At 45.1% G+C, this 12,793-nt stretch overlaps 3 protein-coding genes across 7 annotated transcripts; 2 read left to right on the top strand and 1 right to left on the bottom strand.

Moving 5' to 3' along the window:
* Positions 1-423: 423 nt before the first annotated feature.
* Positions 424-2,766, bottom strand: LOC9637132 (pentatricopeptide repeat-containing protein At3g22470, mitochondrial). The gene has a single exon (XM_024663310.1). The coding sequence runs from the start codon at positions 2,764-2,766 to the stop codon at positions 424-426; it is 2,343 nt and encodes a 780-aa protein (XP_024519078.1).
* Positions 2,767-2,970: 204 nt separating this feature from the next.
* On the top strand, positions 2,971-5,321 carry LOC9637131 (CLK4-associating serine/arginine rich protein). 3 transcript variants are annotated; one of them, XR_002990822.1, is made up of 12 exons: positions 2,971-3,206; positions 3,263-3,301; positions 3,352-3,494; positions 3,605-3,677; positions 3,732-3,990; positions 4,044-4,126; positions 4,174-4,212; positions 4,266-4,534; positions 4,679-4,801; positions 4,858-4,982; positions 5,033-5,174; positions 5,245-5,321. XR_002990822.1 is itself a non-coding variant. In XM_024663315.1 (12 exons), the coding sequence occupies exons 1-12, from the start codon at positions 3,010-3,012 to the stop codon at positions 5,261-5,263; spliced, it is 1,440 nt and encodes a 479-aa protein (XP_024519083.1). In that variant the 5' UTR covers positions 2,971-3,009; the 3' UTR covers positions 5,264-5,313. The 3 variants fall into 3 exon arrangements, 2 of the variants coding, with proteins under 2 accessions (XP_024519083.1, XP_024519082.1); XM_024663315.1 differs by having other exon boundaries at positions 4,047-4,126; positions 4,266-4,466; positions 5,245-5,313; XM_024663314.1 differs by having other exon boundaries at positions 4,266-4,466; positions 5,245-5,313.
* Positions 5,322-5,323: 2 nt separating this feature from the next.
* Positions 5,324-9,880, top strand: LOC9636399 (pentatricopeptide repeat-containing protein At1g09900). Of its 3 annotated transcripts, none has more exons than XM_024663313.1 (4): positions 5,324-7,950; positions 8,004-8,028; positions 8,087-9,269; positions 9,321-9,880. In XM_024663313.1, exon 1 carries the CDS (start codon positions 5,420-5,422, stop codon positions 7,898-7,900), a length of 2,481 nt encoding a protein of 826 aa, XP_024519081.1. In that variant the 5' UTR covers positions 5,324-5,419; the 3' UTR covers positions 7,901-7,950; positions 8,004-8,028; positions 8,087-9,269; positions 9,321-9,880. The 3 variants fall into 3 exon arrangements, with proteins under 3 accessions (XP_024519081.1, XP_024519080.1, XP_024519079.1); XM_024663312.1 differs by having other exon boundaries at positions 8,004-8,032; positions 9,328-9,880; XM_024663311.1 differs by having other exon boundaries at positions 8,004-8,032.
* Positions 9,881-12,793: the final 2,913 nt, after the last annotated feature.

Here is a 12,793-nt window from a genome sequence, read left to right as displayed (position 1 = left end):
TTATAAACTTGTTTAAACACTTTCTAGTATATCATTTTTTATGCTATCATCAAATGGTTGATATGTAATAAGATTAATCTTGTGTTTATAAATTATAAACATGTTTATAATTATAAACTTTTATTTAATCAATTGGATTAATAAGTAAAAATAAAACTATTATTAAGCAAACCAAGTGTTATTACATGCAGCATGTAACAAATTATTTATTCTACCATCTAATAAAAAGATTAATTTTAAACTTCCAATTGATCAATAAATTTATTTAAGAATAAACACTATTACATTGAGTGCATGGAATATGGAAATGAAGTGGAAAAAAATAAAGAAATGTGCATTGGAATAGCCCAAAAACCAATGTATATGCATAAATGAGTAGTTATAAAATTCCATAACGCTAATATTATTAGCACGTTTTTATATTTAAGACACAATAAAGCTAAGTTGCCTCTGTTGGTTAACATTCAAAATTTTATGAAGCTCCGAGACTAGAGACTTTCCAGGATTTACAAGAGAAAATGTCTTTGCCTCGTGCTCCAAAAACTTCCTCGCATCTTGCAGGCTTCCATTCACATAGAGCCCAAGCATGAGCTCTTTATAAGTAGTTAGTTTTGGTGTGTGATTCGCCACCTTCATGTACTCAAACAGGAGCATTGCAGCCTCCATCCTCTTGCTCGCACACAGAGCTCCAATGACTTGCGTATACGTGAGATCATCTGGCTCAATCCCGTGCTCCAGCATGGCTCGCAATAGATTACAAGCCTCTTCAACTCGAGCAGCCGAGCAAAACGCCCCCACTAGAGCATTGCAAGCGATCACGTCTGGAAAGGAGCTGCCACTCGTCGCCATCATCTCGAGCAGCTTACAAGCTTCGTCTACCATTCCAACCTTGCACAATGCACGGAGGAAACTTGTGTAAGTCACTACATCCGCCCCTATACCTTGTTCTTCCATAGCTTTCGCCATTTGGAGCGCCTCTTCAATCCTGTTCTCTTGACAGAAGGCATCGATGACGTTGTTGTAAATCACCAATGTCGGCTTGCAAACTTCCCCACCTAAAGCTTGGCCGGAATGCTTCCGTCCATGGCTCATATCTTCGAGTAGGAGCACAGCCTCTTCAATCTTCCCAGCCTTGCACAGGCAATTCATCAGCCTACTGTAGAGATAAATGCTTCCCGGACAGTTTCTCTGTCTTGCTAGCTCGAAAACCACGAGCGCGATATCCCAGAGCTCTAAGTTGCATAGCGGATCGATGATACTTGAGTAAGTTATCTCATCTGGCTCCAAACCAGCGTCAAGTGAGGCCTTGAGGATGATAATTGCTTCGTCGAACTTGAGAGCTTTGCAAAACCCGTTGATCAAGCACCCGAAAGTGACAACGTCCGGAGAGCTTTCAGAGTTTTTCATCCGACTGTAGATCACCAACGCCTTGTCCAGCTCACCTCTTCTGCAAAAGCCGTCGATCATTCGGGTGTAAGTGACAGTATCCGGCTTGCAGCAGTCGCTCTGCTCCATTGCCTCTAAAACTGCGGTGGCGTGGTCGATTCTTCCAAAACTTGTAATGGCGTCCACGACGCAGTGGTATGTATGTATATCCTCTGGAGCTCCATTCTCTCGCATGAGCACGAACACCTTTAGCACCTCTTCCATCTCCGAGGCTCTACAAAACCCCTGGAGAAAGCTGTTGTACTCGAAGGTGCTGGGACGGAGATTCATCGCTTGGAAGAGCTCGAAGTAATCACTGACAGAGAATCCTCGGGCTGCCTCTGGAAACGAAATCTCTGGCGAGTAACAGATGCTCAAGCCTCTTTGAGCCAGTTCGCGAACAACCTGAGAAGCTCTAGAGAACTGGCCCGTCCTGACGACCCCGCAAACTATCGAGCAGCAAAGAAAGTTACCATCGGCAAAAACAGCCCCCATCCTGTCGAAGAGCTTCACTGCAATGTCTTCCTTCCCAGCCTTGCAAAGACTCTCGGCCAGCTTCACAAAAGTCTTGGCACTCACTCGCACGCCCGCATTGACCAGCCTGCCTAAAAACCAAGCTCCTTTGTCCACTGCAAATCCTTTGCAGTAAATCCTGACGAGCAAATCTGCCGTGGAGTCCTCTGGAACAAAGTTCTCTTGCTCAATCAGTTCCTCCACCATTTCAAACACCTCTTGAAACCTGTGCATCCTATCCAAAGCCTTGAACACGGAGTTATAGATCCGAGCTGGAAGTGTGAGTTCTCTCTTCCTGAGCTCACTGAGAATCCCCTGAGCTCTATCCACCATCCCGGACTTTGCATAGCTCACCACTAGATCGGCCGCGGCTTCCAGATCTACGCTACATCCTCTATCCACCATCTCGCTCAAAACCGAGTCCAAATCCTCCATCCGACCGGCCGATGCCAAAACCGAGATGATCTGGTTGTAAGTTCTCGAGTCATGCTCATAGCGCTGTTGCCTTCCAGCCCACTTGAAAAAGAAGAATGCCGTGTCGGCATCTCGTCTCAAGATCTTGACGAGCTCGAAAACAAAGCACGGAGTCAATCTGTGAAAAAAAACCTTGGCCAAAGTATCATCTCCCTCTCCACTAGCCCTCAATTTCTTGAGCTGCGCAGCAGCGTCTGGAAGAAGAATCTGTGCTGGCGACTCGGCAAAGCTCTGCAACGACAGATCCTCCCGGCGATCTGTCTGATAGAACGCGAGCACTGACCTTTGAGCAAGGAGCGCCGCCGTCGTCTGGAGCAAAATCTTCACTGGCGGCGCGATAAGAATTCGGAACATAGATCTCGCTTGCTGCTCCAATGTGGGCAAATCTGGCTGCTCCACAGCTCTCCGGATCCATAGGCATGACGGTCGCTCCTCCAAAATCCCTCGCGGACCCCTTCGTAGATTTTTGGAAACCTCGCTAGAATCATAGCTGCCCTAAACATGCACTAGCAATGCTGCCAAGTGGTCAGATCACAGCCGTCCGTTTTTCTCCCCAGTGCTAGGGTTTGTGAGTCTTCCTCTCTTGATCGAGCCAGGATGTGGCACGAAGCTCGGCGATCCGAGAAGAAAGTCCATGATATCATGGACGCTGCCCGCAAGCGCGCGGAGCGGCGGGCGGTGTTCTTCGCAAAGCGCCGGGGCGATCCGCAGCAACAGCTCAGGATCACGGGAACGCGATGCCGGATGTACGTCGATCAGGCGATGTACCAGGCGACGCAGGATCAGCACGGCCTGTGAGATCTTTTTCTCTCATTTTTGGTCTGGATTGATGGAAATTTCTCGTGGACAGGATCCCGTGGAACGGCAAGAAGGATAATCTGATTGATAGGTGAGATTATAGCTCAGATCTTTGTGTGATTCTCATGGCGGGATGTGTAGATTTGATGGGAGGGCACTCCTGGATTTCATCCGGGAGAGCGATAAGTCGAGGCGGCACGAGAAGACCGAAGAGGAGGAAGAGCTCGAGGAGCTGGTTAACTTTGAGCGGTATCGGGACCTTATCAAGCGTCGTCGTCGAGGATGTCGGTATTTCTGTCCTTACTCGAATTGCTTCTTCTGCGTAACGACTGTTAGAGCTTCCAAAAAACTTCGATGATCAAGCGCTCATGCACTCTGGGGGTGTGTATTCCAGTCAGTGATGAGCAAGGGCTGCTGGATGTTGATCACGAAGACGAAACGAAGACTGGCTCCTCTACATTGGACAGGTTTGTAAGTTTTGTTCCTGTTCTTTTTCTTTCATTGTCTCTCTTTTTTTCCAGGGAGCGTGCTGGACAGGGTGTTTACGCACAAGTTGGATACTCATACGATGGAGGAGCCCGTGCTAGTGACGATGAAGATGCTGTCGAAGATGAAGAGGGCGATTTGGAAAGCAGCAGCGGTGATAGTGAGGACGAAGAAACTGACTGCATCGGTAGAGACCACGGTGTGCAGCGGTTCGGCTGGCTTACACACATGGATAAGAAAGTTAAAGCGGCAGAACGTCGGCAGAAAGAAGCTGCAAAGGGTGACACGGCTATGGTAAGAGTATTTTACGATTGCGAAGTTCTTAAAGGAATTGCTTGTTTTTGAAGAAGCTTAGCAGGAAAGAGAGGCGGAAAGCTTCACAGTACGAAAGAGATGCTGCACGTCGGTTTATCTCTAGCGATCCTTATAGGTGATTATCTGAAACTTGGTTCAAGTTTTCACGCTTTCCTTTTGCAGAGAGAGCGACTCGTACTCTTACAGAAAGCGCTCGAGAAGGTGAGCCATTCTGGTGACTCACTTTACTCGCTTCTGACATTTATTTGTTACAGATCGAGGTCTCGGTCTCGTTCTCCTCGGTCAAGGCGGCATGGATACTCCGATAGAGCCCGCAAGTCCGACTCTTCGCGCGTGGGGAAGATTGAGTACATAACGGAGTTTGGAGGTGACAACGAAGCGGATGACAAGGGACGTAGCAGAGGATACTCTCCACCGCCATCGCCTCCTCCATGCCAAGTTGACACTAGTAGTCGGTCGGAGCACTGGCCCTGTGTCCTTGCAATGCTGCAGTTCTATCCTGGCCCCCAAGGCAGCTCTTGGGGTAGAGGGCTTACCACTTTCGAGTTTTACTTTCTCTTTCCTCCTTGCATTTTCTGCTTGCGATTGATTGTATGAAAGCTGGTAGTTTTGCATTAGAGACGGACTTTCTCTATTCTTTACTAACATTACTTTTTCCTGCTAATAGGCCTGCTCCCGGTCGAATACTGGAAGCCTTGCACGGTGATCCAGCGGCATCAGTCGGGGGTTCTCTGATTGCAGACGCGGAGAAGGGCTACAGAAAAGACCACAAAGTGACGCCTTTGAGCAGGTAAGGTGTGTGTTTGTTCCTTCTAATGCTTTTCTTTCTCGGTGGTTCTCTTCCAGTACATCATCTGCTATTGCAAAGCTCAGTAAACCTCCAGCTGCTCCAAAGGCTCAGCAAGCAGAGAAGAAGGAAACTCCACAAGAGCGGCTAAAGAGAATAATGAGCAAGCAACTCAACAAACAAAGTAAGCTTTTCTATTCTTCCGTCCATACAATTGTGAACCGTTTTCCGCAGTTAAGAAAGACACTGTCTCGGAGATGCTAAAGAAGCGAGAGCAAGAGAGGCAAAGACAGGAAAAACTCGCAGAGACGCGAAGATTTAGAAGCCGAAGCCGCAGTAGCAGCCGGAGTCGCAGTAGGAGTCGATCACCATCAAGGCAAGTCCACAAACAAAAAATTCTTTTCCTCCATCTCTCCTGTGCTAAAGTTTTAGTTGCTGTGCTCCAGATACTACGATCGCAGATAGTTTGTATAACAAACGAGACGTTAATAAAGTAAAGACACGACATTTCGTTAGTTTGGTATTTCTCGCATTAGGGTTTAGGGCGCTTGGTGTTCTTTGTCCCGCTCCCGGCAAGAGCACCTATGTTCCCTGAGGGAGGAGGCTGCCAGCGAGCCATTGATGGCTCTCCACATCGCAAGGACTGCCGCGGCTAGATCCATGGACGACATTGCGGTGTTCAAGAATTTCATGCATTTCCTGATCGAGATTGTGGAGCCGCTGGTCGCGTCGCCGATGCACGTCTTCTTCCTCCAGTGGCGGAGCATCGCCGGCTCGGCGCAATCGCAATCCCTCTCGGCGGAGCTGGCGGAGGCGCCAGATTTCAAGCAGCGGATGTTCCACCAGGCCTCGTTCTCATTCAAGAACAGGGATTCTCACGCCAGGTACGCCAATGCGGCCGCGCAGATCTCCCAGCTCCGGCAATGCGCCAAATCCGAGGATCAAGACGCGCTGGCGCGCGTCATCGGCGATCGTCTCACCCCGGATTTCGTCCTTGAGATGGTTAAGGGGCTCAGGAACGATCCAGGCACGGCATTGTTCTTTTATCGCTGGGCAGGGAAGCAAAATCGATCCTCCTACAAGCATGACTCGAGGATCTATAACCAGGTGGTGAGAAATCTGGCGGCTGCCAAGCGTCTAAGTGACATCGACTCGGTTCTTGGCGAGATGATGGATCAAGGGTGCAGCTTAGAGCCGGAGGCAGCGCTGGATTTGGTGGTGTGCTATGCCAATGGCGCCATGGTGGATAGAGCACAGGCGATTTTCAACGAGTTGCGGGATCAAGGCCAGGAGTTCCCAGCTCACATCTACAATGTCATCTTTGGAGCACTGGCAAAGCTCCAAAGGTTCCAGGACGTCTTTCGAATGGTGGAGGATTTGATGGCCAAGAACTTCACTTTCAGTGACTCCACCGCCGACGCGCTCGTCCGGATTTTTTGCAAGGCACTCGCAGTGGACAAGGCCGTGAGGTTTCTCAAGTGGATGAGCAGCAAGGGCTTGCAAGTAAACGCGATGGCTTTGAGCATGGTGGTGGATAGCCTTTGCAAAGCTGGGAAGGAAGACACTGCAATAGGCTTGCTGGAAGACACGGCAGCCTCTTCCTCGGTAACTCTAGCTGATAGGAATTTTCTTTGCTGTTCTCTCATCTGCGGAGTGTTCAGGACAGGTGCTTTGGCCAAGGCTTCGTTTGTCATCCGCAAGCTGCTCCAGCGTGGCCTTGTGTGGAAGCTGTCAGTGTTTGATCATCCAGAAGGGGGCTCGCCGTTCTCGTTTGAGAAGATCATAGCCTTGTTCGGGACGATGAAGGTGGCGATGAGCACGTTCGAATACAACTGCTTGATCGAAGGGCTGTGCAAAGGTGACAGGATTGACGAAGCTCTGAGGCTCTACGAGCTTATGCGAGGAAACAACGTCCCTGCTGATATCTTCACTTACAACAACATGATCGAATGCATCTCCAAGCTTGGCATGGTGGAGCAGGCTGAAAAGGTTTTGAAGACAATGGAGGAGAGCGACTGCAAACCGGACAAGTTTATATACACGCGGGTCATCAACGGGTTTTGCAAGCTGGGGAACTTCAAGAACGCCGTGGTACTCCTTGGCCGTATGAAGGAAGCAGGATACGCTCCTGATGCCGTCGTCTTCGATTGCATCATCGGCGGGCTGTGCAAGACTTCGAAGTTCGACGAGGCATTGGTAGTTCTCAAGGTTTCGATCGAAGCAGGTTGCGAGCCAGACGAAGTCACGTACTTCAGTATAGTTGATCCACTTTGCAACATGGAGGACTGGGAATCAGCTCTTAGAGTCTTAGAACTCGCTCAGGAGAGGAAATGCCCCGCAACCAATTTGCTATACAGCAGGCTTATGAAGTGCCTGTGCAAGACTGGGAAAGTTGAGGCAGCGTGTCAGCTTCTGGAGGATTTGACCAACGGGAGTAGAGGGTCAGAGCAACTTCTAGGGGGGGATGGTTGCAAACCAGACGTGGTTATGTACAGCATCGTCATAGATGCATTGTGCGCCATGGGAATGACCGACGAAGGCTTTGTAGTAGTGAAAGCCATGGAGGAGCGGGGCGTCAAGCCGGACGCGGTCGTGTACACGATCTTTCTCTATGCTTTTTGCCGCTCAGCAAGGCTAGACGATGCTTGTAGGCTGCTGGAAATAATGGTGGAAGCTGGCTGCTATCCGGACGTTATTTCCTACAACACTCTGCTCTTTGCACTGTGTTCTGCTGGTCAAGAGGAGGAGGCTTGCCGGCTCTTTCAAGTCATGGTCGAGACTGGCATTGAGCCCAACGTCTTCACATACACTCAACTCATACGGGCTTTGTGCAGCACAAAGAAGCTAGAGGGTGCCAGGCACTTATTCAATTTTATGAAGCTCTCAAAGTGCGTTCCGGATATGGAGACTTACAAGGCGCTGATCTTGGGGCACTACCAGAATGAAGGCGTACGAGAAGCGAGACAGTTGCTGGAACAGGAATCGGATGCGTTTTCTAGGAGGAACCCTGGAAAATCACTCTTGTCCGAGCTACACGAAGCTGGAAACTTTTATGAGCGTAAGCAGCTCACCGCCATTATTGATCAAGGCCGGTTGGCGTAGAATATGAAGATGCAACTGGTCATATTTCGTTTCAATGGCATCGAGCTCTGGTGAGATTTGAAAAGCTTATTAAGTTTTAGAGTTTGACTCGGTTTTTATGCAGATACAAAAGACTTTTATCGTCGCGAGTATGTAAGTTGGAGCTTTCATTGGTATCAGTAGCTGACATTGTTTTTCTTTGTGCAGGTAACCCAATTTTGTCGACCTGAGGAGCACAAAGTGCTCAGCTAACTATTCTTTTTTCAAAAATCATTAGTGTTTACAGTCTCCAACCGGACAACAAGACATCCGGACCGGAGGTTTTTGTTGGATTGAGCTCGAGGGCTCGTGATGCTGCTCCGGTACCCGCTCAACATGTCCTAGCTTTTGCAACCAGCTAACAGACCCAGCCATGTTAAGTTTTCGGGCTCCAAGGGTATGCTGCCAATCAGTTCCTCTGCTTCCTCCAGCTTTCCAGACCGGGCAAACAGATCGACCCAGTCTCTTTAACTTCGTAGTTTGCTTCATCGAAAGTATCCACAACCAACATCGACAAGGCCCGCATGGCTGCAAGCCTAGAGAACGCTGGGGAAGATGACGTTCTCAGGATGAACACCTTGGACCACCATGAGCCTGAAGAAGCTCAGTGTCTGGTGGCCGGGCTCGTTCTCAGCATAAGCTTGCAGCATCGCAGAGCCTGGGATGACACCGACGGTTGGAAACCTTTCAAAGATGGTCTTGACTCGATCCACGCAGCCACACTTGGAGTAGAGACTTATGAGAACATTCTGAAGCTGAAGGTGGTGGTCCAAGCTGGAACAGGAAATCTCGTCATGAAGAAGTTTACCGAGTGTAATGTCGGGGACGGAGGCACGGTACGTGATCGGGCTAGCGAAGCTGTGAAGAGCAAGTCGGCCGTAACCATTGTGAGCGTAAGCCGAGATCACCGCAGTACGACCTTGTTAAAAACGTGCTCTATTTCGTCTACGCACCTTCACTTGGGAGTAACATGGTGATGAGAGAACTGGCTATGGCGGCCCCGGTATCCAAACCAGCGTCAGTAATGCTCGAGTGGGTGACTTTGCCTTCGGCTCTGGTCTGCACTACTCCACAAGGACCGAGAACCGTAGTGTAGGCGACGATGTCCAGCTGGATGCCTTCGAGCAGCATCCGGTGGAAGAGTTGAAGAGGGCTGGAGCTGAGGTTGTTTTGAGCGACGGCCGAGATCATCGAAGCCCACAGAACGACTTCATAGACTTCTTCAGAGTTGCTGCTGTGATCCGATCAACTTTCCTTCGGCAAGAGCTCTTTGGCTGCCACAGGCTTCCACAATGGCTGCGAGCGATATCTCGTCAACCCGTGTGCCTTCCAAGTCGAATCGCCAACACAGGTCTGTCTTACTGGCCAGCTTTCGACACAAGCTTTAACCATCGTTGTCCAGGAAGCAGCGTGTGGACAAAGCGCATCTGGCTGCCCGTTATGAGGGATGCCAGATGCAGTGCCGAGCATCTGAGACACTCCCTCACATCCCATACATTCGATTGCCACCCAAGCTAATGCTGAGAGCTCCCACCGCCGTGCTCCGCCCGAGGAAGTCATGCCCCGTGTTTCGCGATGTCGTACCGGGACGCAAACTTGACGGCCTCGTGGGTCGCCCGAGTAACGTTGACCGCGTAGACCGCGACCGCAAGCGGCGGTCCTGTTGGAAGAGATCAGGCAGCGCTGCTCCCCAAACGATTGCAGCGTACCCGGTTGATCGGTCCTCCAGAAGGGACTGTTCCAGCCGCTCCTCACGGCGTTGCAGGCTCGCTCGTCATAGTTTGGATCATGGCATGGCGATGCTGAAGGGGCCACGCTGATCATTCTCCCTCCCACGGAGCGATTGAAGGATGCCCGGGTCTGTGCGTCTGGCCAGCACAGCTCGCCCGCTATACACTTGGAGTGGACATGGCCTGGAGCGAATAGAACCAACAATATCGATAGTATCGCTATCATCCTTTACAGGACTCTTGCATGGAGGCTCAAGTTTCCCTCAACGGAGCATTAGCTGGAGCATGGATTGCATGCTGATGTTGCTCCATTCCTCTCTTTTTCTAGGCTCTAGCCAAGCTTATCCATCCCATGTTCAATGGCAATTGGATCTGGGTTAGTATTTGCTCTTTTGAAATTGCTAATTTTCAATACCTTCTGATGGAGTACGAGAGAAGTAGTGGTGCTGTTCTTGAGAGGCAAGAAATCTTCGTACATTGTTCTAGCTTGTTTGTCCATCATGCGTGCCTTCCAGCAGAAAATTGAGGTAGAAGATTTAGAACCCATTTCATGTTATTCAATATGTAAAATTTGGAAGACTCTGAAGAAATTACAGATCTCCTAAAACAAACAATCCAAAGAAAAATATTAGCATTGCTTAATTTTTTATATGATAAAATACAATTTAACTTTGTATATTAATATTGTGAAATGGCAAAGTACCATCTAAATGTCTTTAGTACTTGTCCTTTTAGCAATTAATTGTAAAATTGAAAATACATCACTTGAATTTGGATATGAAGAAAGCACAAATCAACTTGATATGCAAAAAATTCTAAATGCTATCAGTTCTATGATTGCAAATATAAATTGGAAACACAAATATCTAGAAACTTGGTCAAATGCAATTACAATACCTTTATCTATAGGAGAAGTCCTTATAAAGCTATCATGGTTTAAAAGAAAATCTTAAAATTGAAATATAAATAAATTAATTAGTGGGCATACAACCTATAGTGGTTTCAAAAATTTATTAATATGTAACATCTTTAAAATGATAAATAATGCTGTTAATTATGCAATAATAACCAGTAAAACATATCAAATTTATTATAGCCAAGATAGTTAATATATTCAAGCCTTACAGTTCCTTGAGGATTGTAATATATTTAAAAGTATGTTATATAGTGGTTCTAAGAATAAGCCTCATCATATGTTGTTAGCAAATAGTTTTTTGTTATTTGCAAATTCAAAAATTTTTTTTTTTTTGCATTCACTTAGTTTTATATTCAGGAAATAATAAGTTATGGCAAACACTTACTGAGAAAAAAATATAATATATTATATACAGAATAATGGTAATTTAGTATTATATTCACAAATGAATAAAATTGGATGGTCCATAAGTATATATTTTAATAAATCATCTGTATTTTACTAACCTTTTCTAGTTTGTAAGATGATTGTAATATAGAAGTTTATTCTTTAATTTCACAAATAAATAACTATAGTTAGCAATTAGTTAGTAATTTCTATTTTATTTGTGATTTTTAAACATTTATGTCTTATAAAATTAAAAATTAGTCAATTTTTGTAAAAATAACATCTAAAAATATAAATAAATTTAATTATCTATTTATTATTTATAATGCTTAAAATTTTATATATCTAAGATCTTAACACTTCATTAAAATTTTGTGGGACTTGTGTAATCATTTATCCTAGCCACCCTTGATGATGTTTTTTGATTGACATAATGCTATGAGATATTGCCTCTCCCATTTATAGATGCATATGCTTTAGCTCTACTTTCTATGGAAGATGGTCCTATTCTAATAGAGGTCAATATTTCAGAATAAAGACTAAAACATGGTTGTAGTCATGATATTTGTTGTTAGGTATAATGAAGTTAGTCACACTTATCAACATTGTCAATGTTTTTTGAATTAGCATACTTTATTTCTTGGGTAGAGACTTTGGCATCACCAATATCTTATTGATGTTGTTATAATGGAATGTCTTGACATTAAGATTCTTCTAAAAAATAGTAAGTTATGTGAGTAGTGGACTTATATAAATAAGTTTTTATCTTTCTTTGGGAAATACCATCAAAGGGTTCACTCAGTACTAGTTCATTTAATATTTACTTTCAAACTCAATTTTATAATAAAAGGTGCTCTATTATCCTCTCTATGTTAGTTGATACAGGTTTTAATCTATCTTCTATTACTCAAGTTATTGCAACACATTCTCATCTATATTCATGCACATTCATAATAGCAATGACCATATATATGCATATGAGCAAGATAAAATGAACTTAATTATGTGTGTGGGTGATTTTGAGTTTGAGTTCTAAACATTGCAAGTGGTGCTAAGTCAAACTTTTAACCTCATTTTTGGTATAAATTAGTTGCAAGACAATCATGCCAAAGATAACTTTAAAACTTCTACCCTTTATTACATATTCTTTTATATTTTTTTATTTCTCTCACTCTATTTCACCTAGTCTTTTTGTTTTTACCTCTACTTTCATCATTTTTGTCTCTCCATTACTTTTTATTGTGTTTTCTCCTTGTTTTGTTATTCCCTTTCTAGATCCCTTAGACAATCTTTATGCTACAAGAGTTGATCGACTCAAGCAAAGTATATTGATCTTTTCAACTTTTACTTGTTGTATAGGGCTAAAATTGTATTGTGTCATCTTATTCCAACTAAGGATACTCATCCAATTTGTTACCTAAGGAGATCAAGATCTTACAAGTAAATGTGTAAAAGATGTTAGAAAAAACTATTATCTGAAAGTTTTGAAATCTTTGGTGTGTGAAACTCATCTTGTAATGAAGTGTAATGGGAGTATTCACATCAATTATCATTCATTAAATGATGTGACAAATTCGGATATATACTATTGTCCCCACACTACTAATCTTCTAAATCATTTGAGGTGAAATTGTTGGTTCACGAAGTTAAATCTTGCTTTTGGGTATTGACATCTAAAGAGGATGTTCCCAACACTACTTTTTGTACCCCATTTAGTTTATATGAGTTTTAAGTGATATTGCTCAGATTATATAATATTCTGATGTCTTTTCTATAAATGATAAATGAGGTTCTTTGTGATATATTACAGGAGATTGAGTAAGGTTTTTTCTACTTGTACTC

Source organism: Selaginella moellendorffii, unplaced genomic scaffold, assembly GCF_000143415.4.
Source record: "Selaginella moellendorffii unplaced genomic scaffold, v1.0 SELMOscaffold_98, whole genome shotgun sequence".
NCBI lineage: Eukaryota > Viridiplantae > Streptophyta > Lycopodiopsida > Selaginellales > Selaginellaceae > Selaginella > Selaginella moellendorffii.
The sequence above is the reverse complement of the archived record's forward strand: the minus strand, read 5'-3'. Positions and strand labels throughout refer to the sequence as shown.